Below are 25,281 nucleotides of genomic sequence, written 5' to 3'. Positions count from 1 at the left end.
GCACGTGTGAATGTTCCATCGAGAAGTTGCCATCTTGCGCCATCTAGTCTGGTAATCAGAACACACTTATAGGTGCGCGTTCGGGTTTCGCACTTTCCAACAATATGTTTAAAAACTCGCTTAAATAATCATAAACATTATGAGTGACGGTTGTGTTGGAAAACAATGTTGCAGCAGTTGAAATCATCGTGTTGCACTTTTCGAACACTCTTTTTTAAGAAACACAGATGGCGACACATGTGCTGCCACGTGCGTATGTTTTGCGCGGGTTGGACGGTTGGTCGGAGGGCGTAACGTGCTACACCCCCACTGCCGCTCTACCACCCGAATCCTTTAGTTACTGCGTTTTATCGGCTGCTTTCCTGTTTGATTAACGTTCAGGTTCAAATATGGAGCTTACCGTGCCTTTCTTCATGAAGAGGTGTATAGATTCCTATGAAGCACTCAGAGGTATGAGTGGCTTATCGGTCTCGCTGATCTGAAATTTTCATATTTCGTCTGGCTGAATTAACTGCCGTATTTATAGTCGGTAGAGCCTCTTTTGAACATAAAACAATTAAAAAAAAAAGCGATAAAAATCCAGTGAGTAGAGATACTCTCAGGCCTACACATAAAGGACTACTAATGTCTCCCAGGGCATACTCATGGGGTAGATCTTTAGTCGGTCGGTGATGGGATGTATTTTCCTAGACGTTGATTCATTTCTACCCAAAGCAAGGCCAAACCCGGGATTTTTCGATGTTCTTAGAGGAATCGTGGTCTTCATTTAAGTTAGCATGTATTCTGTAGACTTGGGTAATTGTGCTGCACACGGAATCAGGGAAAATTTATGAAACCTACCAAATTGGTAGTTCAACGGTTTGAGGTGATGTGTAAACAAGAATGAATGTCCGGTAAAATTAAATGCCGGATTGCGCTTGTATGTATAGACAGATATTTATTTGTGGATGCATTCATCTTGCTGTGCTAATTGCAAAGTTGAGGTGGTAGGTAATTCGTTTTGGTTATGTATTCCGAGATGTAGCAGGAATATTCTTGATCAAAACATCTTGCAATGTATATTGACCACAACTTGCAGAGCATTACAGCATTTGTTAGAGGCTGCTGCTGTGTACGTTGTCATGTAATAGATACCATGAACAACCAGTTGGCTATTAGATGATGGCGTGCACAATATACTGCAGATTATTGACAAGCATAGATATGTTCAGGGGATAAACAGCACAAGTCTTTCACTCACTTCGCCCTTGCAAGTCTTTGTCGGTGCTTTGCACCCAGGTTGGTTATAGCTCAAAGGCAAAAGGCGTTTGGACTGCAAAAATCTGAGACGCACATCAACAAGAGCTTTGGTATAGCCAGAAACTACTAGATAAGGCTGTTGATATGGGCTTGCAAGTAATATCAGGCGAACAAACATGTCAAGAGAGAGAGAGCAAATGTACTCAGGCCGGACAAAATGTCATAAAACATGTCATCTTGTTGCAATGCCCTGATCAATGTAATAATAAGAATATAGCAAAGTGCTGCACGATCTAAGAATATTTATCAGACATTTACGCTGTCCAATAGCATTCAACACATGTGTTGCCAAATAAGTGCAACTACTATCATTGTATTTGCCACACAAGTCTCACTTTAGCATGCATCTTAACATTAGCTCTTATTTTTGCAGGAAAAGTTCCAAAAGCTGTCGGTGCTACATTTTGGGATGCTGTTGTTATATCAGCTGCTGATGAAGACCAAGCTTCTGCATTCCATGCACAAATATCTCGGAGAAAGGAGGAGAATCTTATTCCACTCGTGCAGTACCATGTGTTTTCAGATCCACCTGGTCAGAAGATTGGTAAGCATAGCCAACTTGCATTAAGTCTGCACCAATCAGTTAAGCATCTGGTTTACTGTCAAGACTATGTGGTTACTGTATTCACTAGTAAAGCTAAACATGGACAGGGTACTGTGCAAGTCGCTGCTGAATGTTACTGAATAGTACTTAAATTCTTCTTATTTTCATCTTTTCAGGTTCAGGTGGTGCAACACTTTACATTCTTGAACAGCTCCACAAGATATACGGTGAAGATCATCTGAGCCAAATGAGAATCCTACTTATACATGCGGGAGGTCAAAGTAAACGCCTCCCTAGCCATAGCGTGCTTGGAAAACTTTTCGCCCTTCTACCAATAGCAGCATCTGCACAGATACAAATGTTTGACCTAAAAATGGCCATGTACTCTCCATTCCTACGTAAAATGAAAGCAGGTGTGTTTCTGACCTGCTCGGATGACATAGAGACTTACACACTCCCCACGTCAGAAGGAACCTCGAAAGCAAGTTCGTGGTGTTTTGACAAGCCTGGGTTCACTGCACTTGCGCATCCATCACCCATTGCAGTAGGGCTAACTCATGGCGTTTACGTCTTACCCAAGGCTGTGCACAGTACATCTGTGTGCCTAAGCACGGAGTGCCTTGAGGTTTTGCAGAAGCCCACAGAGAAGGTTATGCGTGAAAAAGAGGCAATCTTTGAAAGCAAAAAAGGTAAGGAAAGCGGTGGCTTGATGCCGCACTTGATGTGAGCAAGATTTGTACCCTATTTTGTGCTTTTTTACGTAAGGATGGGCTTGTCCAGGATCCTGATGTTGCTGGCTATGTTTGTACTGAGAGAACTTGGAGGAATCGAATTACCATTGTTATGTGGGGGGCTTTAACACTTCCAAAGCAACTCAAACCATAAGAGACGTATGCAGGTGCATAGTTGAAAAGAAGGGGGGGGGGGGGGGGGGGGGGGGGCTTGTAAAGACAGAAAGATGACTAAGATATTGTTTGGGTACATGCTTTATTTTAATTATTTTACCAACAGCCTACGACACCCCCTGTGAAATATTTTTCGCTATGCCGCTGGTTGCATGCCAAGGCTCCAGATCAGTTTTGACCACTGGAGGATCTTTGATGGTGCTAGCATTGTACAGCACATGGGTGCCTTGCAATGTCAGTGCATGTTAAAGTTATGCAGAAGCAGGAGTGTCATGGGATTCAAAAAAGTATCTAAAAGTGCCATGCTGGCATTTATGTAGGCACGTGACAGCATTTCCTGCTAGCATCACTGCTGATGTCCCCTTCTGGTGTAAATTTATATCCAGTGGGGAGAATTTTTCAGAATAGAAAAAGAATCTAGCCTTCCCCTCTCTATAATTATGCTAGTTCTGCAGGGTATCATATCTATATCATTGCTCCACATTATTTTCATGGTCTTAACCATATTTTCTGTCGCTCATTCTCACCGCATTAAATTGTTATGTAAACGAAACAACACAGTTTGGATGCCTTAAAGCATTTATGCTCATAGAATAAAAATTTCTGGGGTTTAATATGGCTAAGTATAGTATAACATGCGAAAGCACTAGCTTGGTGCAATTTGTTTATAGCAGATGTGAATGATGTTGCTCTTTGCTCGCCATCACGTGCCACAGGCATGCTCGTAAGTAGGACCATGATGTATACTGCCCAAATTGCAACACAGATATAAAGCCCCGCTTTAATCATGCCGGCATGCCTAGAGGCAGTGTGTCTTAACTTGGGATCCAAGAGTACAGGAAGTCTGGATTCTCATCTCACCCTCTCATTTTAATGGTGGACCCTAAGTTAGCAGCATCTGCCCATTCAACGACGCAAAGAATGGTCGGCTGACTGGACCACTTGAAAGCGGTGCTTTTGGACTGAAAAAGCAAGCAAAAATTCACACTGACTGGAACCATGCCAGAACTATTGGAAACCATAGTGCCATCAAAGAACAAACTGAATTCCTGTGTTCATTTCGCAGGCCTGACTCAATATCTTTATACACAAGGGTGTTCATACAGCAGTACATCTTTTGCATCCACATTTGTGGTAACTGTGCTTTATATAGGCAAGATTTATTAGCATTCAGGGTGCATTCACAAATGTGAATGCTTTAAATGATGCCTGCACTTAAAAGGTGCTGCACACACTAGCTCAGCACAGTAGTGGTTTCGCCTACTAATAAAGGTTTTTTTGCAAGTTTTCAGGTGCAAAGAGGTTCACTAAAAATGAACAAGAATTTCCTATTAGGCATATGTGCCATTTTTCACAAGCAGTACTAAATATTAACGCCAATTTCATGATGGAGTTTTATGGATAATGCATATAATTTCTTCCTCCCGTTTTCCAACCTTGCTGGACGAGCCAACTCGTGGCCCTGACGTGCATTGTGTTTTGGTGGTGCATCACATCGTTTTCAATGACCCTTTCTTAACAGGCGGAAGTCAAACAGAGTTGGCATACACTGACAGCGCATTCTTCTTCGATTACTCTGTCGTCAGCAAGCTGCTCAGTTTCTACAATTGTGTTAAACCATTGACCTATGAGGTCGACGCCTACAGAGATTTTCTGCAGTTGCTCGGTCATCGTTCAAAAGGCCACGGTGCGGGTGAAGCAGGTGACCAGCTTAGAGTCCAGGACAGTCTTCGAAATTGTGACCTGCATGTTGTAGTGCTGCCATCCTCACAGTTTTACCACCTTGGAACTATGCAGGAGTACATACATAACCTTTGCTTCAGTCAGAGCTTTGCTGAGGAACTGCAAACCACTAGGTTTGTTCACAGCAGGCTTGTCCCTCATGAAGTTTCAAAGCCTAGCAGCATTTCTGGAGTTGTAATGAGCTCCCTCGTCCATCCCAAATCAACTATTCCACATTCGGCTGTTTTAGAATACTGCAAATTTGAAGTTCCAGTTAAGGTGGGAAATAACTGTATTTTGAGCAACTGCTGCATAGAGAAACACACTGACACTGTGGTTGAAGTTCCTAGCAATGCTATAATCTTTACAGTTAGTGTATGTACCCCCATGTGTAAAGGATATGCTGCAATTGCTTTTGGAGTCAACGACGACTTAAAGCAAACTATGAAAGATGAAAGCAAACTTTCATACTTCGGGAAAGAGCTGGGACTGTTGAAGCGGTCTAATCGAATTGAATCTGACCCATTAGTATCAACTCTTACTACTGCTGAAAAGTCACTTTGGGAAACAAAGCTATTTGCTGTGAGGCCTACTATGACTGAAGCTTTGTTATCAACTTTAAAACTAGTACATCTGGTGTCCCAAGACATCCTTCAAAAACCCAAAGAAAGCAACAGCATTGAGGTTAGTATGGAAGATGTCTTAAAGTGGAAAGATATAGAGGAACTACTGAAGCATCAGAACACTATATTTAGTTGAGTCACTGTGCCTCATGTAACTGGATTGCATACTTTTGTGCCAGCCTTGTTTGTATTGAATAAAGGGATATTTTATGGAGCATACTAAATGCTGTCAACCATTCGTGTAGTGTTTGGTCTAACGTAGATTGTGCCATGCAGTCTGCACAATAGCCAAGCAACAGAACTAGCAAAGTTAGAGCCGGCTACCTTGGCCCTTCGTGGAGGGACAAATGTCTGGCTATATGAACTAAATGCTTACCTTGATTGCTAGCTTACGTGGATTAGGCTCTTGGTACCATAGTGGAAATGCATGACAAGCAATAGCTGGGCCAATCTTTTTAAATGTCAGCATTGAAGGACTCTGGCATCAATCAGCATATTAATGGCTTCAGTTGAAACAATTTTTTTTTGTTGCCAAATGTGTTTATTTACACATGAAACATACAGGTATATGCAGCGGTCAGTTTATCTTTGAAGCCAGCGGATCAACAACTTTCAGAAATTCTTTGGTAAAAGCATCTTCAGAAAACCTCTCCGATGACAGTCTTCCATTTTCTCTAACCTTTCTTCTTTCATCAGGAGTCATTTCCAGAATGGTTTTGAAGGCAGCTACATAGCTAGACACACTGTCAGCCAGAAATCCAGTACATTCGCCATTATATTCAGTCACAATGTCCATTTTTGGGCCTCCAGAATTGTGAGCCACCATAAGAAGCCCAGCAGCCATGCACTCGACTACACCTGAAATGTGAAGAAATAAGCATCAGGATTGTAAAGGCAAACAATGTGGTCATCTTTACGAGTAGTTTACAAGGTCTTAGAAGCAGAAACCACAGGATACATTACTGTGCAACAGTTACAAATAGCACACTCCAGTGATTTAGTGAAAAAGACGTGGCAAACAATAGAACTAACAAACCTAATTTTTATATTTTTGTTGCGGAGAGTGCAGTCAAGTGTAACACATGGCTATACGCAAAGGCAAAGTTTTCAATTTGTGTTGGCTAATAAATCTGTATTCCTTCGGATCCAGCAAAAATGCCACATAAGCAGTGTATTTAAAAGCATAAGCAACAACTTACACATTCCAAAATGCTCATTCCACATGGTATGGATAGCTGCAGACGCTCTCTTCATTTCAGACATTAAGTCTGCAAAGGGGACATTTAATTGGAACTCCACATTTTCTTCAATGCCCATATCTGTAGCAAGTTGTTTGAGGCTGTTGACACGTTGCTCATCTTCCTGGTTCCTGCAGCCACCTATCATGACAAACTTTATTTTCGAAAATTGTGCATCGTGCAGTTGCTCCTTGAGCTCGACCAACACTTTCAGCTGTAATGGATGGTCTTTTTCTGGACGAAACTGAGACAAAGAAAGTACTCTGAACTCGCCAACAGACACAGCATCTTTTTCATCTATGGGCAGTGTCTTGAACTCACCTACACTGCATGGAGGATACACCAAAAATGTACGTGTTGGTACCTGCCACAGCTCAAGGATATGTCCTTTTGTCCAACTAGAATTCACCATCACAACATCAGCACACCAACCACAGCAGGCATAAAGCTTGGCAAACACACGGTAATACAAGAGTTTGATAGGTGTCAGATAAGAGCTTCTCGAGATGATTCCTCTATTGTTGTGGGCCTCCACTCTCCTGGCAACTGAACTGAGCATATCTGTGCTAATTGTTGGATAATGTGTGTAGCACATCACCTTACATCTACCGAGGACCTTGAAGATGGGCATCGTGAATGCAAAGCCTGTAGTGTCTACAAAGATAGTGGGAACAAAGTTGAGGATAGCTTCTAGCCCAAGGATCATGGATCCAAGGCTCTGACCCAAAATGGTGAACACAGGATAGAGCCATGCTTCAACTAGACAACGACTTCGAAGGAACACAAAGTGTACTCCAGACTTCCTAAGTTTGATGCTGAAACGTTTCTCGGCATTTTCAATAATCTTCTCCCCTGAAACATCATGGTCACCTGTGTACACAATGCACTGATGGTCTGGGTACCTGCAAGGAAAAAGAGGTTGTGAAATGTCAAAGCTGGAGTACAGCTGAGAACTTTTCTGGACAAGAAGTGTTCCACAAATTCCTTTTTTTTTTTTTTTTTTTTTTTTTTTTTTTTTTTTTTTTTTTTTTAGTGATATACCATGAGGTATGAGGCAACATTACAGCATTAAAATACAGTACCCGCCCACTCACAATACATTTTTTTTTTATATGCGCAAGGCAATAGATCTGTCATGAAATACGCTGCGCATTTCTCATTTCATGCATCTACGATGAGACCTGCAGTTACATTATAGTAGTTGCTATAAACAGAGTCGTCGATCGATGAGGCGGGACTGATTCGATTGATTTGGTTGTGTTGTACAGCCGCCTCTGCAGGGTTTTATCTTCAGTCAGTTCTTTTACCGCTTTCCAATATTTCACAACTACAACGGGGCAATCAGTCGTGCTAGCCGGTCGGTTTGGGACAGATTTGCGACAGTTTTCGGGATATGATCGAACCATATTATTCGGCCACGGGTACTTACCTCTCTTGAATCGTTCGAATCGCAGCCCAGAGCACCTTCTCTCCGCCACCGCAGGCGTTGGAGTAGGGATGAAAGAAGCCCCACGTTTGCTTCGCTTCCCTGAACTTCTGACGGCTGATGCTTTTGACTCTCTGTACTCGCAGCCACAGCAGTGGAAGTATCAGGGGCAGGCATAGGACGAAGAGGCTCAAGAGCAGTAGCAACACCATCATGCAGCCTCTGCAAAAATCGGCAAGTTGCTTTCGAGATACTGCTAAATAGCGAAGCCGAAAGCAAGACACGTCAGCATCGTCAGTCATCTTTGCAGCACGACCGGATAAACTTTTCAAACTTACCACGTAGAGCAGGTCAACGACGCTTCTGAAGAAACAAGAAAGCTTTTGCTTGCGTTGCAGTGCACGAAGCTGGTAGTTCTTGCCATCAGATTTCAACCCAACACGAGTGCACACAGTAACCTGTCAGTGCACAGCAAGTTTGCGACCGGCAAAGAGCAAGGATGAACAATCCAAGAAACGCGAAACCCGCCGCACGGGATGTTGCTGTTATCCGAAAGCGCCGAATAAGCGGAAGCGCAAGCGTCATTTCATTCTCACCAACTTTACTTAACTCGTAGAGAAATGTTTTAAGTGCGGCAGTGAACTAAATCTGATGCAACAGACTGGCGCGCTAGCGCGCCTACCGCCGAACACGTATCTAATTCACTGTAATCACTATAACTGAACGCTGCACTGCGCCTTTGGACCGCATAATAACAATTAGACAAGTTTACCTGACGTAAAAGTTAATTTCTCTTTGCGACAAATGAGCTTCATAGCATGCTTCTTACCAGCTATGCATCTTCTGACTCATTTGTCTATCGAAATACATACAGACGTACAGACGCTGTAATGGCGCTGGGCTGTCAGCTGTTTATTTTCTGCTGTAGTTCATTGTCCTTTGGTTTTCCACCACTCGAGGCCGTTATTTCTTCATATCCGAATTTTTAATTGTTCGTGATGCTTTATGCGACATTTATATCTAGTGCGACGTGTGTAGAAAAGCGCAGTGTGCGTCTAGCATGACTCGTCCGCAAGTAGCGAGCTGAGTGCCACAATCGTTGCATTTGAGCGGTGTTACTAGTTATGCGTCATACTGGCAGCTCACGGTTACTCAGATATATTATTTTGTTCATTTTGAGAAATACCTAAGGGAAGAATATCATGCCCTTCTCCTGGTGCCTGTCAAGATGGAAGCTGTGGATACAGTTCGTCGTAGCTTTGACTTATGGACTGGTGATCCTTGTAGTTGTGCCCCTTATCAGCGTCGAATTGATGAACAAAGGTGCCAGTGCAGATGTCCAAGCCTGGTTCAGCAGTGGCGTATTTGTCCTCTTGACCCTGCCGATCACGTTTTGGGAAATCATCCAACACATTCTAAACTACACAAAGCCACACCTTCAGAAACACATTATCAGGTGGGTGCACCGCCTCTTGTTTACTTTATTAATTTGCTTATTCATGCCCCTAGGACGTCATTATAAATGTGTATGCTCCTAAAGGCAAATTTTGTAAAGCTTTCTTCGTTGTGGGTATGGTGCTGGGAAAAGGTAAACTCTCTCCTTGCTACGCACACTGTCCCTTATCAGTGCAGAGCTGAAGTGATTTGAACTGCGCTTATTAACATGCAGTGTAGTTAGTACGGAGGAAATATCTCTGTGATTAGGTACATGGACAACGGAAAGTTTGGTAAAGTCAAGTATGCCGATTTTGTATGTCTCCTAATCACCATTTTTCATTTGTTAATTAACGAGCATGTTGGCACGAACGCAAGTTTTAAAAGCCCTGATGCGGATTTCTGCTAGTATTAGTGCACAGATTTAGACTTTTCATTCAATAGATAAGCAATCATTCGCTGCATACTTGTTGAGTATGAGTTTGGCTGGAGACATGCTGTTCAGTAACCATCAGCCACAGGAACTTGTTGGCACTTTAATACAGAGTTTAAAAGAAAGAAGTGCAAAAAAGCTCGAGGTGCAAGTTTCGCACCTTGTATATTTCTAGCCATACACATCGCTACTAATAAAGTAGCCCTCTATGCAACAACTTAATATTTGTTGTTGCTCATTTTCACCCGCAGGATCCTTTGGATGGTACCAATCTATTCGCTCAACTGTGTAAGTACCTTCTTGTCACTGTTGGATGCAGTATGTCACAACGTGATGCACCATTTTGCTTCTGTTTTATTTCCTACTTGACAGTGGCTTGCTCTAACATGGCCAAAGACTGGAATCTATCTCGACACAGTTAGGGAATGCTATGAAGCCTATGTAATATACAACTTCATGGTGTTCCTGTTAAATTTTCTTCACCGGGAGTTGGAGATGGAGATTTCTCCGGACGAGCACAGACCATCTGTGAAGCACATTTTCCCACTTTGCTTTCTCAAGCCTTGCCCTGGTGGTCTGTAAGTAGGCATTTATCACACACATAGAACTCTCTTTGGCAGATGCAAAGTAACCCATTCTGAATTTTGAAGGGCTTTGCTTTCTTGTCTGCTTGCTTGGTCTCATCGATGTATTTCGTACGCTGTACTGATTCAGTGCTGCTCTTGAAAACAGCCTTCTTTTGTCCTTTCCACATTATGGATGGGTTGTTTGTAACGTCGCGGATGCCATGATGGAGGACCAGGCATAACCTTTGCTGGCCAACTATGCTTACAGACATCTTTCTGTGGCTCTGCAGTGAAGGCTAGGCTCGAAAGGGGAGACAGGCCTTTGTCCCCTTTGCGTGTTGAGGCATTGGAGTGATGATACAGGATTGGCAGGGCTGAAGTAACCCATTCTCCAAAGAACAGGGACAAAAGCCCGTTGCCTCCCTCCCCATCGCCTCCCCTTTCCTGCCTAGCCTTTGCTCTAGAGCGGCAGAATGTTGTTCGCGAGTATAGGAGTAGGAGGCAACAACCTGATAAGAAAAACGTGCAGGCTTTTCACGATGCTGCTGGCTTAGTTTAAGCACAGTGGCTTCAGTTACATTGGCATAAGCCATTTATAAAATGATAGCCACTCCTTTTTTTATGAAAGGCTGAGGGACTTTTGAATTGCGAATTTTACATACATTCATTGTGTTGTCCCAACTCATGATAGCATTGCATTATCTCCTGCAAGAGGTACTGGTGTGCACAGACAATTTTATATTCACCAGTCTTTTCAGCAACTTTTTTTCCTACCACAGCCACATTCTTTTCTATCTCTGTAACAATTACAAGCATTACGAATAGTGTAAAAGTTTAGTATTGAGTGATTTTTGTATACATTGCAGCAACTCCAGTCATGGGTGCTGTGAACATGGAAGTATTGAGACCATCAGTATTTTTTTTTTTTCTTTGAGGGCAGGTTTTACTGGTGACTACAGAGGCTTGCAGGCATGCCTGAGGGCTGCATGCATGCCATTGCATGTAGATCACAATATGGTCTGTAGCCACGTTTTGTTAGGGCCTTGATGGGATTGATAGGTATAATTAATTGAAGAAAAAAAATCCAAAAACTCTGGTTTGCCATGCTGTGGCAGCACTCATTAAAGAACTCCTGGTAGCCAATCATAACCTGGAGCCCCACACATCCAAAAATTATAATCTCCAAACACTTCCTCTATCTTTTTTTAAATTGTATCATGTGCAACCATCTCCCGATATTGTTAACACTGGAGTGCATAGCTTGTGCTGACATTAACACCGCTGACCGCTCTGTTTGAGACCACGCTGCATGTTGCTTTTACTGTGGCTGGTGATAGCAAGTTACCTGCAGCCGCCTTAGAAGGGTCTTAGACCCACCATGCAAAGCTCAGTGCCGTTAATGACAGTTAAGTCTGTCGTGCCAAGTTTGCAGGGAGCAGTGCATACCTAAAGCTGCTACCTGTAAACAAATGAGTGTTGGCAAAACCAAATGTGGTGCGTGTGCAAGGAAAGAATGAGAGTCACAGGCAGCATTCATATCAGAGGAAAGCATGAATGACTTCATGGCTCCAAGTCTGCTTTGAAGTTATGAGTGTGTGGTGGCTAAAATTGCATCCATAAATTGCTGCCAATATTAAACACTCTGAAGCTTGGCTGGCCGGCAACATGGGACGAAAGTAACCGCTGCGGAAACGGGACTAGAGAAAGAAATGACGCCACGGGTGCCGCCCAATGCTGCCTTTATTCAGACGTTCAATGAGACTCTTGAATATTTTGGAATCATTTGGCTCTAAAATAAAAGTGGTGGGACTGCTGAGAGGTTCTTTAATCTTGAGCAATTTTATATACAGTACTGTGGATGGCAACATCAAGTCGCTGTCAGATGCATTCAGCAAGCCAAGGATTCACAATGCATAACTGGGTGCATCCAGGTCCATCCACGTCCCAGGCCACTGCCACTTCAGGCCATTGTATACATGTCACTCGTTTATTATGCTCGCTACTGATGGACCTCCGTGGGGTGCGAATATTCGTGACTTTCACATCAAAATTGTGATGCAATCATTTGTCACACAGCATTGGGGTGGTGTCGTTGTGTATGGCATGCATGTGCTAGTCAAATTAGAGGCTAGCTCGTGACAGGGGTTCAAACAAATTACATATGTACCTCAGATTGTATGCTTTCAGACCGAGGTTTCAACGACTAAGGCTCTTAGACACCGTATAAAGCATGGCAGTCTATGTGGAATATGCAAATATACGCACCAAATATCAGCAGAAGGACCTTCAGTGCACGTCAAGAATCTTTCAAAAACATTTCACCCTTGGGACTAATATTTGTTAGGAGTCTTACATGTCTCTCCGATCATTTTTATCCGCATGCACTGCCTGTGGCAAGTTATTTTAATTTGCCTGACTGGTATGTGTTGAGTTATCACCTTGTCCACTCTCAATGGTGCTGTCCCATGTGATGTGCAAAACTCTGTTCTTTCTTTTCAGACGTTTTATAAGTTCCTGTCGACATGGTATTCTTCAGTACACTGTAATTAGACCAATCACGACTGCACTGGCACTGTAAGCTGATTTCATAACTTTTCTGGCAGCCTCTTATATGAGTGCGTTGCATTTTTGAGTGCTTGTTTTCTGCAGGATTACTGAAATGTTTGGAAAGTATGGAGAAGGAAAATTTGATTTTGGGTACTCATACCCCTATATTGTGGTTATCAACAACATATCACAATTTGTAAGTATAGATTTTTTGCATTACACATCTGTGCTGGCATCTGTGACCGAATGCAACTATACTTGTACTTTAAATATGCAAGTCTGTGATCTCAAGTATGTCTTTATTTTCCAGGTCGCCATGTACAGTCTTGTGTTGTTTTACAAGGCCTACCGCACTGAACTTGCACCTATGTCACCAATACCAAAGTTTCTCTGCATCAAGGCGGTCGTCTTCTTTTCCTTCTTGTAAGGAGCACTTCATTTTTACTACATTCGTCTTCTTTGATATAATTTGTTGTCAGCGTACACACGAGAGTACACACACGAGAGTAAAGAAACACTTTGCCCTTGTAGAAACTCTACCGATTGAGTGCCAATTGACAAAATCTAAAATTACAAATTTTATTGATACCTATTTGAGTAAATTGCTTTCATCATTGAAGATATAAGATCAAGCACTGAACGGTTAAACTGTCTATGAATGTTGCATGCTGAAGTTATTATAATGAGCTGGCAAAAGGGCACAACACTAACAGCTTAATGCACAAGCATGAAGTTTGCCATGGTCACTTTGTTCTGGCAGTTCAGGCGTGAAATTTTTTTAATGTAAAAGCAAAAGCTGAACTTTAAGCTACAAAATGTGCATACTCTCTATGTTTGCATTTATAACGTTGCCTACATTTCAGAATGTGTCTTACTTTTCCAGCCAATCAGTGATCATCTCTTTGCTGATATACACGGGCATAGTGTCACCCTCTTTCTTTAGCGAAAAGGGAACTGCTGGTGATGTGAATAGAGGTCTTCAGGTAAGCAGCTGTATTTTGTGCATATAAATGATGAGTGGTAGTATATGCTCGCCTTTGCATTTTTGAGTAAACCAATTTTGTAATGGCAGAAGGCTTTTGGAACCTTGTTAGTATTCACAATGATTATGTTGCTGTTTTTTTAAAGCATGCTAAGCGTACAAGAATGGGGTTGTACCTTATAACTGTATGCCTTCTTTAATGGTTCATATTGCTACACGTCGAGTGACACAATGTGTGCCTCAAGCCCTCTTTTGACTTGTTGTGTAGCAGAAATAGTTCTTGAAAGCTATTTAATTATGATTTCAGATTTAACTGCAGGTCCTGCACTTTTTGAAGTTTTTTGTTTGCACTGTATTACTTCTAAGCACCCTAGCAAAAATTTCTCTGACTGGTAAACCTTTCTGTGACAAAGCTATATATCGACTAGGAGAGAGAGAGCATGGTAAAGGGCTCTGGCTCAGTGTGGACTGCATGGGGCTCGTAACATGCATCGAGTTGTCAGAACAAAAATATGAAGCTACATCCTTAAACTTATCCCATGGCTTGAATCTGATTTCTGCTGCATAGTTGACATTGTTTCTTTGTGGCATACATTATTGTCTGCTTCCCTTTGTTATGCTAGCTGTTACTGCAGAGATATTAAGCCGTTTTATTTTGCTAGGCAGGTTTCAACCATGCTACATGCCTTCACTATGCGCTGCCAAAAGCTGGAATTTGTAATGAAAGTAAACATTGGAGTGCCGGTCTTTTTAAAGTATCTCCTTGTGTATAAGTTAACCTGTTTGTTTTATATACATAATATATAGTCAACCTACTTTCCATTATATACAAGGTGTTTACAGAGGTAATTGTAATAGAATAAAGTCAACCTTAGACTTTAATCAAACAAAGGGTCAAGCAGGTTTTCGGAAATGGTACTTTACCGTTATCATATCCATGCTAAAGCCAGGTGATAGAAATATGCTTCGGGTATAACCAGCCCCTATACATAGCATTCTTTCATTATGAGAAAGCATTTGATTCAGTTCAAATCAAGGTGTCGATGAGCCATATGAAAGTGGCCATAGCTCTTCATAAAGAAAGTAATAAAATTCCCAAAAAGAAAGGTGTTAGGCAAGGAGGCACGGTCTTTCCAGTACTATTCTCCGATTGCTTAGAAAAAGTATTCAGATATTTGGAATGGGAGCAGTTAGAATAACTCGGTAATCTGCGATTCACTGATGACATTGCCTTGCTAAGTGACTCACTGCAGGGGTTGAATTGCGAAGTATGATTGATGACCTAGGCAGGAAAAGCAGTAAGGTAGGCCTGAAAATTAGTATACAGAGGACTATGGTAATGTTCAAGAGCCTCGGAAAGGAACTGTTGTTTACAATAGTTAGCGAAGCTCTGTAAGTGGTAGGCAAATGTGTGCACGATAGTAACTGCAAATCCAGACCATGAAAGGGAAATAATTATGAGAATAAGGTTGGGATGAAGTGTATTTGGCAATCACTATAATTATGACTAGTGTCTTACCGGTAATTTAAGAGGAAAGTATACAACAGTTGCATCTTACCTGTACTCACCTATGGCACTGAAGTGTGGAGACTTAAAAAAAAAGTTATGCCTAAGTTGAAGATAATGCAGAGAGCTATGGAACAAAAAATGGTAGGGGTAACATTAAGGGACAGGATGCCTGCAGAGTAGGTAGAAGAAATAACTCTAGTTAAGGACATTCTAGTCGAAATCAAGAAGAAATGGGCTTGAGCAGGACATGTAATGTGAAGAGAGGGTAACCAATTATAGATAAAGGTAACAAATTTGGGTTCCCAGAAAAGGAAAGAATAGCATTGGGTGGATGAGGTTAAGAAGTTTGCAAAGGCCAATTGGAAGCAACTAGCACAGTATCGGGTTAATTGAAGGAGTATGGGAGAGGCATTTGCCCTGCAGTGGGTATAGTCCGGCTGACAATGATGACGTTGAATGTAGTGCATTTTGTACTTTTTGCTACCATGTTTCTTGGAATGAAATGTCCCACATTTGGTGCGATGTGCTGTCTCTGGTGAAAATTCAGTCCCACTATAGCCATGATATACGGCGCATAACAGGTGTTAAGCTTGCACGTGCAAAGGGATTCTTCAGTAAAATTGTTGGCAAGAGTGAAATGCGCGTTTTTAAGGCATATGCAGTGCAGGTTGCACTAATAACGCCCGATGCATCTGTGCAGGACTTCCTCATCTGCATAGAGATGTTTGTGGCCGCAGTTGCGCACTACTTCGCCTTCTCGCACGTCCCGTACAAGGACCCGCACGCTCGGCCCATTCCCTGCTGCCTCTCGTTCATGGCCATGTGGGACCTGTCTGACGTGACACAGGACGTGTCTGACCATATTAGACATGTCGGTAAGGCGGGCTACTCCCTGCTGCCTCTCATTCATGGCCGCGCGGGACCTCTGACCTGACACAGGATGTATGAGGCCGTATTAGCCATGGCGGTAAGGCAGGCTATGTGCTTTACTACATGGGCTGGGGGCATGCACACAAACCTCAGGCTAAGCTGCTCCTCTCTTTCTCACTCTTCCTGTCTCTCTCTACCTGTTTGGTGCATTGCGTGAGCTCACCTCCCCATTCCGTGTAATAGCGAACCTCTGCCGCAATGTGCTGTTGCTCTCGGCTGTAGGGGAGCAAATGTGACAAGTGTGGTTATTTATTGCAAACAATTAGCCAAGCACTCTTTTGCGTGCATTCTCTTTAGGTACTATGAGAAGACCACAGTTAACATTAGCTTATTTTGTAATCTAAATTGGGCATTTTTTTTTTCCTTGCGAGTCTGGAAAAACCACTCATATTGCCTCTCATTGTCATCGTGGCTGCTAGCTCTCTCTAATGATAGAAAAAGCTGCATGAGGCCAACAGGGCTTTCACAGGTGCATTGGCTTCGGTGTAAAAAAAAAATTGTTTTCTTGATTACAGCACTTGATTTTATAGGGATATCCTTCTAAATGCATAGCTCTGAGTACAACTCTCAACTGACCTTGAAGAAAAAGGCTGCGATAAACCCCAAGCTACTTTTGCCCACACCGAAAGATCATGTTGTATAGTTGAAAAAAAGAAAACAGTAATATATTTGTGGAAAATATTTGTCAGGAAAATATCAAAAAAAGCGTTCAGAAATAAATTCTATAAGCTGTGCGCTGAATTTTCAAATAAAAAGCAAAAGAAGTCTATCCCCTAATTACAATTTACTGCTACAGAATACTTACGAGACCAAACAGATGCCTTTGCAAGCTGCATTCAGTGTCATGGGCATATATAAACATACCTGCTATAACAACAGTAGGTCTAGGAAAACTTGCTATTTTGCAGTCATTACAGATTGAACTGGGAGATAATCCTACAGTGCTGTCAACAGCACATTTATGAGCAGAAAGATAACGGCACAGGCAATTAGACATCCCGACAAACAGTCTTTTCCACACTTGAAAACTCTTAATGGCTTTGGGCCTTCTGGAAAGCTTTTGGCGACTATGGGTGGGCTAGAACTTTTGCATAGTATTTCAGCAGAAATCTGGTGCTCTCATTTTGCTGCACTATGCTTAAACTGCTTTATTCTCATGTTTTACTGCAATACCTCGTTAATTAACCCGTGTTAAGAAATACAGACAATTTTGATTGTCGGCATGGTTCCAGCAACTGCCCATGTATGTCTGTGGTGCCAGACACTTGTTAACTTGGGCAAACTACTAGAAGGGGTTGCATTGAAGTATAATCAGCTTGGCAAATTATAGTCCTAATATTCCTCCTCAAACTTGCAATGTGTTGGCAGGCATGACAGTGATCAGAGTGTGAAACTGTGCATGCTCATCATGCACTTATTTGTGTGGTGAAGCCTCTACACGGAATACTAACACCATTTGTGAGGAGTGGATATCACATCGCACAGTGGAAGCGATTGCAGAAGCCTTACCATTTTGGAGCAGTTCTGACAGTTCACGCATAGTAGAACATTTATTATTAACAGACGGTCCTTCCTGCCGATATTAATTTAGAAAACAGGTGGCCATCGCAAGTGTTTCACTCAGTGTATGTATATACTGTGATATGAACAGTTTTTCACAGCTTTTAGGGAGATATCCTATATTATGTTTTCTGGCAGATGTTTCTTCTGGTCCCTTAAAGCCCTGAGTAACAAGGCTTTCTTTGTTTTCTAAAATTTGGGAGTATAGAAGTAAGAGTAATATCTGTATTAGTTGGATTTTCCACGCTGCTAAAATCTAAGGCTGTGGGTTAGTACCGTATTTACTTGCATAATGATCGCACTTTAAAAAAAAAATGACGCAAATTTCGAGGTGCGATCATTACGTGGGGTAAATTTTCCACAAAAAATTTGAGCACCGAAAACGCAAACAAGTTGCAGATCAGACGTTTTAGAACAGATATCTCGATTACAACCAAAAATAAAAGTTGAGTAAGGCTTACCTTTGCAATAAACATGCACATTAAGTATCACATGAACTACACAATGCCCATTTATTTTTTCTCGTCAGTACTCTAATCAGAGTCTGAAATCTCGCCATCCTCACTTTCATTGCTGCACGACTCATCATCGGAAACGGCAGTGTTGTCGCTGGGAGCATCTTCACAATCCCTACAGAAAGTCATCTTCCGTTCCATCCAAAGCGTTCGATATGCCTGTCTTCTTGAAGCTCTTGGCCACTACCTCATCGGAGATACTGATCTACGCTTCTGCAATCCACGAGCAAAGCATCTCCACGGATGGCCTTCTGATCTTTCCGCTCGGCATGAAATCTTGCTGGCCCATCGCCATCCACTCTGCGTAAAGTCTTTGAACGTTGTCCTTGAGCAGTTTGTTCAGCGACACGTCGAGAGGCTGCAGCAGCGAAGTCAGACCCCCAGGAATCACTGCGATGTCCGTGCTCAGCTCTTTAAGCTTAGCATGCACGCTATCCGCAAGGTGACCCCTGAAACTGTCCAAAACCAGAAGCGAGGGAAGCAGAAGTGCTCCTGGTCTTCGTCCCCAAACAGTCTTAATCCAGTCGACCATCAGGTCTGCAGTCATCCATCCTTTCATTTGTGCACGTATATGGATGCCACGGGGAAAGTTTTCCTTCGGAATAGTCTTCCATTTGAATATGACGTATGGTGGTAGCTTCCGCCCGTCGGCCGTCACAGCAAGCATGACGGTCATTGCTGTTTTTCTGCGCCAGACGTCTTCACGAGGACGCTCCGAGCACCCTTCTCGTTCACAGTTGTATTCCGGGGCATGTCGAACGTCAGTGGAGTTTGATCGGCGTTTCCAATTTGCGACATGAGGTAACCGCTTTTCTCACGAAGCCTAGTGACGAAATGATGGAAGTCTATCACTTTGCTTTCATACGCGGATGGGAGCCGCTGGCACGACGACGTCCGCCGCCTCAGGGAAAGTCCATTCCGTCGCATAAAGAGAGTCGTCCAACCGGAGCTAGCGTGGACATTCTTTGCGGCAATTCCCAACTTCCTGGCAGTTGTGCGCGCCTGCTTCTGTATCATTTCTAATGACACTGCACAACCATCCTTGCGCAGGTCCCTCACATATTCTAGGACCGCCTCCTCAACACGAGGGAACTTGCCCGTTTTGGGCCCGCAGAAAGCCCGCCGTGTCTTGTTCGTAGCCATCAGCTTCTCGCGCTGCTTCTTCCAATAGCGTATCCTGATTTCGTCGACGCCAAAATGCCTGCCAGCAGCGCGGTTGCCCTGCTCCAGTGCATAGTCAACAGCCTTGAGCTTGAACGTGGCGGTGTAACTGGCATACCGCCCCATGGCGAAATGGCGTAAACTCACACAAAGCACGCTGCGACGCTGCCGAATCGCAAAATGGCGAACGCCGCAAAGCGTTTTAATCAAGGAATCATGGGAACTCGTCAGAATGCATTTGCTGCGGGATGACTGCAGATCAACCAACAGGCGGCTGCCGCTATAACAGTGCGGGACATGAAAACAAAAATGGCGCCTATCATTACGCGAAGAACTTAAAAAAATGGAATTTTGACCTCAAAATTCAGGGGTGCGATCATTATGCGAGTAAATACGGTATCTATAAATTGATAAACAAGGCACTACATGTAAACACAACTTTGCCAGTAAACCATACTTCTTGTAGCATGCTCTTTGTAGGGTCAGTGCCATATGCCTTTTGTTTTGTATGTATACCATGCATTTAGTATTGTGAGGGCTTCTACATTGCCCTCATTCTACATTCTACATAGTGATGTGCGAACACTATACAAAGTCATTTTCTACACCATTCCAACACAGACACACACACCTTTGCGTGCCAGCGAACATGAGCATGTAATCTTTTTTATGGGCTGTACGCACAAAGTTACTAGTAGTTCTATTTGCGTAAATCGCTGCGTGCTGTGCAGTGCCACCACATGTTAGAAACCTCAAATGGTCTTACGTTATTTCGGAGCCCTCCTCTATGGTATTGACGACGTCCCTCATAACCCATGTATTTTAAATCAAACCCCACCAGTGACGTGTGTGACGGCTGTGGCGCTGTAGAAACTGTCGAACATCTTCTACATCACTGCGCCGCGCTGGCCAAACCATGCCGTGAGTTGCTGGCGGCTTACAGAACGCAGGGGGTAATCCCGGACAGCGTAGCTGTGTTCCTGTGGCCACAAGGCAGCGCGCGCGTCCGCGAACGAACACGCGTGAGCCTGTATGAATACATCGAACAGGCAGGCTCAGGCAGGCTTGATGACCCGCCTATTTCACCTTGCCAGATAGTGCGCGCTGTGACCGAACGCTCTGCGTGTGCTATTCCGGACGATAACGGCCGAACCCCCACATCGGCCGTCTGTGTTTTGTGCAGTGTGCACGTGCATGCGTCGTAAACAGTTACATGGGCACAGAGCTATTGCGGAGGCCCGCCCGGTGTGCCAAGTGCTCAGTGACCTAAGACATTTGCGGGGGGGCCTCAAGCAAACTACTGTATATTGTGCCATGGTGTATATAGTATTTCTTTTATTTTTACCTACCCTGTCCTTTCTCCCTATCGCTCACCTCATTAATTTCCTCTACCCCTTCCTCGCTATCCCTTTATTTCCACTGCCCCACTTCAGGTGCTTCAGATATCAAATACCAGATACCGGGGCTGGCAAACATCTTTTCCTTCCTTTTGTAGATATAATAAAATAATCACTACACTGCACTTTACCTGATGGAATAGAATTACAGTTGAACCCCTCTATAACGAAAGCCCTCAAGAACGAAATTCTCGCGACAACGAAAAATTCTGGCGCCCTCGGCGAACTCCCATAGGGTTCTATGCATTTGTCCCCTCTCAACAGCGAAGGGTTTTTAAAAAGCAGTCCCGCATTAACGAAAGTTTGAGGTAGTGATCTGCAACATTTTCTCGGCACATCAGCCAGTCGGGAACATAGAATGGGCGAAACTGCAGCAGCACACTCATCCGACAAGTCGAGCCCGTTCATTTCACCTGCCAACAAGCACCGGCGCAGCCATTTTTGTTTACTTTCGGTTGGTTCGGTAATAATGATGATAGCAAAGCATATTTTTTTTTTGCCCGCTGAAAGCGGCTTTTTGCTAGCCTGTCTGTTGGCCACTACGCATGTATGTGACGTTTCACGCCACGTGACGACACCGCCGGCCAACCGGGGAAGAGCAAGGAACCTCCTTTTTTTTTTCTTTTCGCTAGTGCGCCGACCACGCTATCTCGCCGATCTCGCCATCCGCCTTGTGCCGCTCGCGACTTGCCTGTGTAGTGTTTTTTGTTGTTGTTTTTTACTGTCGGAAACATGCCGCCTCCTGTAAAGAAGTGCAAGTTTTTGACGCTGCAGGAAAAGGCTGCAATTATCGCCGAAGCTGAAAAAGGCAGGAAGAAGACTGATATTGCGGAGGAGTTCGGTATCCCGTGCAGCTCGCTTTCTACGATTCTGAAATCAAGGAATGGCATCATGGCGGCTCTCCAGAACGGCGCGCGCGCTCAGAACAAGACTTTGGCAGCGCCGGTCTACGAAGACGTGGACAAAGCCGTATTTCAGTGGTTCCTGGACAAGAGAGCGAACAAGGTGCCTTTGTCCGGAAGCCTCCTGCAGCAAAAGGCGATTGACTACACGTGCATTCTGGGGCACGACAACTTTAAGGCGAGTGCCGGATGGCTAAGTCGATTTAAAGCGCGGCACTGCATCGTCGCCAAAGTGTTGTCGGGGGAGTGTGCGAGCGTAGACGCTGAAGCAGCATCTTCCTGGATGGAGAAAAGTTACGAAGGCATAATGGACGAGTACGAGCCCTCCGAAATTTATAATGCGGACGAAACGGGCTTCTTCTATGAAATGTTGCCTTCAAAAACGCTAGACCTGAAAGGAAAAAAATGCCATGGCGGCAAGCTGAGCAAAAAGCGGGTCACCATTCTTTTATGCTCAAACATGGATGGATCTGACAAGCGTCCCCTCCTCGTGATCGGCCGGAGCAAGACTCCACGGTGTTTTAAACGTAACCGAAAGCTTCCGGTCCAGTACACTGCAAACCAAAAAGCGTGGATGACGTGCGCAATATTCACAAGCTGGCTGGAAGCCTTTGATACGGACATGCGAAAGCAGGGCAGATCTGTCTGCCTTTTTTTGGACAACTGCAGTGCGCACCACATTGAAGACGTTGCCCTGACGAGCATCCGCTTGATTTTTTTCCCCGCGAACTGCACATCCGTTATCCAGCCTCTTGATCAGGGGGTTATCAAAAGTGTGAAGTCTGCGTACCGAAGAAGGCTCATACAGCGGATGTTGCTAAACATTGAAATGAAGCGATCGACCGACGGAAATTGACCTCTTCATGGCGCTGGAGATGCTTGCCGGCGCGTGGATTGCTACTTCGGCCACGCTTGTCCAGAACTGCTTCAGGCACGCCGGTTTCGCAGCTGGTCAGCACGCCTTGGCAGAACCGGAAGCTGCAAGCGGTGACGATCTGCAGCCACTAACCGAAGCGTGGAACGCGCTTCGCAGTGTAGATACAATGGTGCCAGAGGCTGTTGAACTGGAGGACTTTTTGTGTGCGGACGCCGACTAGATCGTGCACGAGGAATTCAGCGATGACGCTATTATCGACAGTGTGCGCAAAGGAAATGAGGCGAGTGACGACGAAGATAGCGAAAACCAAGCACAAGGTAAGCAAGTAAGCTCGCGTGATGTGCTTGATGCATTCGATGTGATCCGGACTTTTCTCGGCGACCACGACGACGACGACGAAGCTATGCATAGCTTATCAAGCTGCGAAACCAGAGTCGTCAAGCTCCTGCACAGCAATGTCAAGCAGAGCAAAATAAGCGACTTTTTTAATTAAATCTTGGTTCTGGAAGGTAATGGGTGTGCTTATTTGTCCATTTTCGCGACAGCGAAATTCTCGCGACAACGAAAAAGTTTTCCTTCCCCGGCGGTTTCGTTATTGCGGGGTTCGACTGTACTACTGTAGAAAGCATAACAGGGATGTTAAAAATTTATTACGATAAATGGTGAAGCATGTTCAGAAGTAGGCTGTAGAACTTATGCGTGATTAAAATTAAGTTTCCTCACAACCTGTACTTTGTTTATGCCAACAGAACAGGGGCCAGCACGCGTGCATTCATGCAGTGGAGTACCCTAGGCATACCACGGATTAGACCGCCAATTTTTTTCTAGTGAGATCTACATGCTTACTATCATGAAAGGTTATGCAACAATCTATACCCACATTATGCCCTTTAAGCCACAAGGCACAGAAGTGCACTGAAGCATAAATCTGCAGTTGGTCTAATCAAGGCAGTTAGGCCACGTACAATCTATATATGTATGATTGATATCTGTGTAGGCTTGGTTTCGTTTGGTTTACAGGGTTTGCCCTGCAAAAGTGACTTGGGCAATGAGGGACACTGTAGTTGGAGGGCTCTGGGAATTTCAACCACCTGGCGTTCTTCAAAGTGCACCAACACTGCACAGCACAGAAGGTGCCCAAGTTTCGCCTCAAAGCAGCTTCTGCAGTCGAGAATGAGCCCATGTGTTCTAGTTTAGCAGCTAAGCACGTCGTAACCACCAATTTTCCGTGGTGGGGCCATTTGTATACAACAATATTTTAGAAAATGGACAGCTTTCTTGCTTTTTATATTTCCCCTTCGTGATAAGTGCTATTGGCAAGTTCGGCGCCCAGTTGTCAACATATGCCTCAAGCATAAGCAAACATCAACAGGCAAAAAAAAATAATAAAACAAAGCTGCACACACTCAAACATGTTTGTTTAGCTTAGATCCTGTGAGGGATTTCTTCATGGGTATTGTGATGTCTAGATGCAGAATGCAGTTTAAGAGCGCGCGTCTTCTATTTTAACATGTTATTTAACCACAACTGCAGGCAATACCGTGAAGAACACAGTCCAGCGCAAGCCAGACTACTTCAGTGAACGGAAGCTCCTTTTGGGCAACTTTTCCGACGATTCCTGCGTTCCAGTGAATGATCCGAGCGACTTTCTGAATGACCGGCCATCACGAAGCGGATACTTGAGCATTGCAGGTAGTTCGACCAATGCATAATGATACTTGAGCACCCTTGTAAGGTTAGCAATTGGTTGTTGTGCGTAAGTGATGGATTTATCAGCTGTCTCTACTGTTGTCTTGATGGTTGTGCTCCACATACAGTGATTGGAGAGGGTAGCAATCTGTTCCTTTTAACAGTGGTATAGCTATCGAAGCGGCACAGTTCTTTGCTTGGCTGATTTGTGATAATTCAAGAGAGACTCGTGCTGCAAGTGCTGCCTTTTGATGCCACGAACTATCTATATGCCCTACATCGGAAACTTGCCGTACTGGGAAAGTGGGTGTTTACATTTTATTGCTTTGCAATTCGTTACATTGTGGCGCTTATGTATTATTGCTAGAAGATTATTTCGTAGTTGGCATGAATTATTTATTGTTATTTTGTAGCAGGTAGTTTGGGGGGCGACAAATATTCTTTAAGCTTGTGTGCAGCAATGTAATGACCCGACGACTTCTCGCAATTCACCAAAGCCCTTTTACCGAATCCTAGGTAGTGTGAATGTTTACATTTATAGGTATACATTATGCACAGCTGTTCTGCAGAACTAAGTTCACATGACAGTGCCCTTTGCGCTGGCTCGGAATGTGCATGTCATAGCCTTCTGTTGACAGGTTACATCAGTGTGCACAAATGAGCTACTATCATGTTGGTTGGCCGTTACAAAAATGACGTATTTTTTAGTGCAACTTTTTATTTTGGGAAAATGGTCGTCCAATTTGGTGTGCACTGATGGCGTTGTCTTGTGCTCCGTCGTCGTTGGCTCTTTATTATTTACAGCCATGCTGATTGTGATCCATTGCTTTTACTGCTAGCATTCCTAGTCATTCCAGAATGACCGTTTTGCCATTTGTGGCATTGCTGTTGCATATGTTTGTACAGAGAGTGCCTTATTCAGCTACTCTGTGTGTGAGTGCTTCTTGCTTACAGTGCTATTCTCTGTGTGAAAATAAATATCGAATTGATAATTCACGCAACATCGATTATTCAAAGGAGT

At 43.8% G+C, this 25,281-nt stretch overlaps 3 protein-coding genes across 5 annotated transcripts; 2 read left to right on the top strand and 1 right to left on the bottom strand.

Moving 5' to 3' along the window:
• Positions 1-294: 294 nt before the first annotated feature.
• LOC146191605 (fucose-1-phosphate guanylyltransferase-like) lies at positions 295-5,317 on the top strand. The gene is made up of 4 exons (XM_084602131.1): positions 295-450; positions 1,673-1,843; positions 2,020-2,532; positions 4,271-5,317. The coding sequence occupies exons 1-4, from the start codon at positions 390-392 to the stop codon at positions 5,227-5,229; spliced, it is 1,704 nt and encodes a 567-aa protein (XP_084458257.1). The 5' UTR covers positions 295-389; the 3' UTR covers positions 5,230-5,317.
• Positions 5,318-5,603: 286 nt separating this feature from the next.
• On the bottom strand, positions 5,604-8,300 carry Alg11 (ALG11 alpha-1,2-mannosyltransferase). 2 transcript variants are annotated; one of them, XM_084602130.1, is made up of 5 exons: positions 8,096-8,300; positions 7,761-7,979; positions 7,202-7,233; positions 6,293-6,361; positions 5,604-5,951 (listed from the first exon to the last, which is right to left on the bottom strand). In XM_084602130.1, exons 2-5 carry the CDS (start codon positions 7,970-7,972, stop codon positions 5,671-5,673), a joined length of 594 nt encoding a protein of 197 aa, XP_084458256.1. In that variant the 5' UTR covers positions 7,973-7,979; positions 8,096-8,300; the 3' UTR covers positions 5,604-5,670. The 2 variants fall into 2 exon arrangements, with proteins under 2 accessions (XP_084458256.1, XP_084458255.1); XM_084602129.1 differs by having other exon boundaries at positions 5,605-5,951; positions 6,293-7,233; positions 8,096-8,293.
• Positions 8,301-8,637: 337 nt separating this feature from the next.
• Positions 8,638-25,265, top strand: LOC146191603 (transmembrane protein 184C). 2 transcript variants are annotated; one of them, XM_084602125.1, is made up of 9 exons: positions 8,638-9,213; positions 9,876-9,912; positions 9,997-10,202; positions 12,690-12,764; positions 12,840-12,933; positions 13,048-13,160; positions 13,621-13,720; positions 15,930-16,104; positions 24,105-25,265. In XM_084602125.1, the coding sequence occupies exons 1-9, from the start codon at positions 8,960-8,962 to the stop codon at positions 24,281-24,283; spliced, it is 1,233 nt and encodes a 410-aa protein (XP_084458251.1). In that variant the 5' UTR covers positions 8,638-8,959; the 3' UTR covers positions 24,284-25,265. The 2 variants fall into 2 exon arrangements, with proteins under 2 accessions (XP_084458251.1, XP_084458252.1); XM_084602126.1 differs by having other exon boundaries at positions 15,930-16,196; positions 24,105-24,244.
• The last annotated feature ends 16 nt before the right edge of the window (positions 25,266-25,281 follow it).

This window comes from Amblyomma maculatum, chromosome 4 (genome assembly GCF_055883805.1).
Source record: "Amblyomma maculatum isolate TAMU_Amacu chromosome 4, ASM5588380v1, whole genome shotgun sequence".
Classification (NCBI taxonomy): Eukaryota; Metazoa; Arthropoda; class Arachnida; order Ixodida; family Ixodidae; genus Amblyomma; species Amblyomma maculatum.
This window is presented reverse-complemented; position numbering and strand designations above follow the sequence as displayed.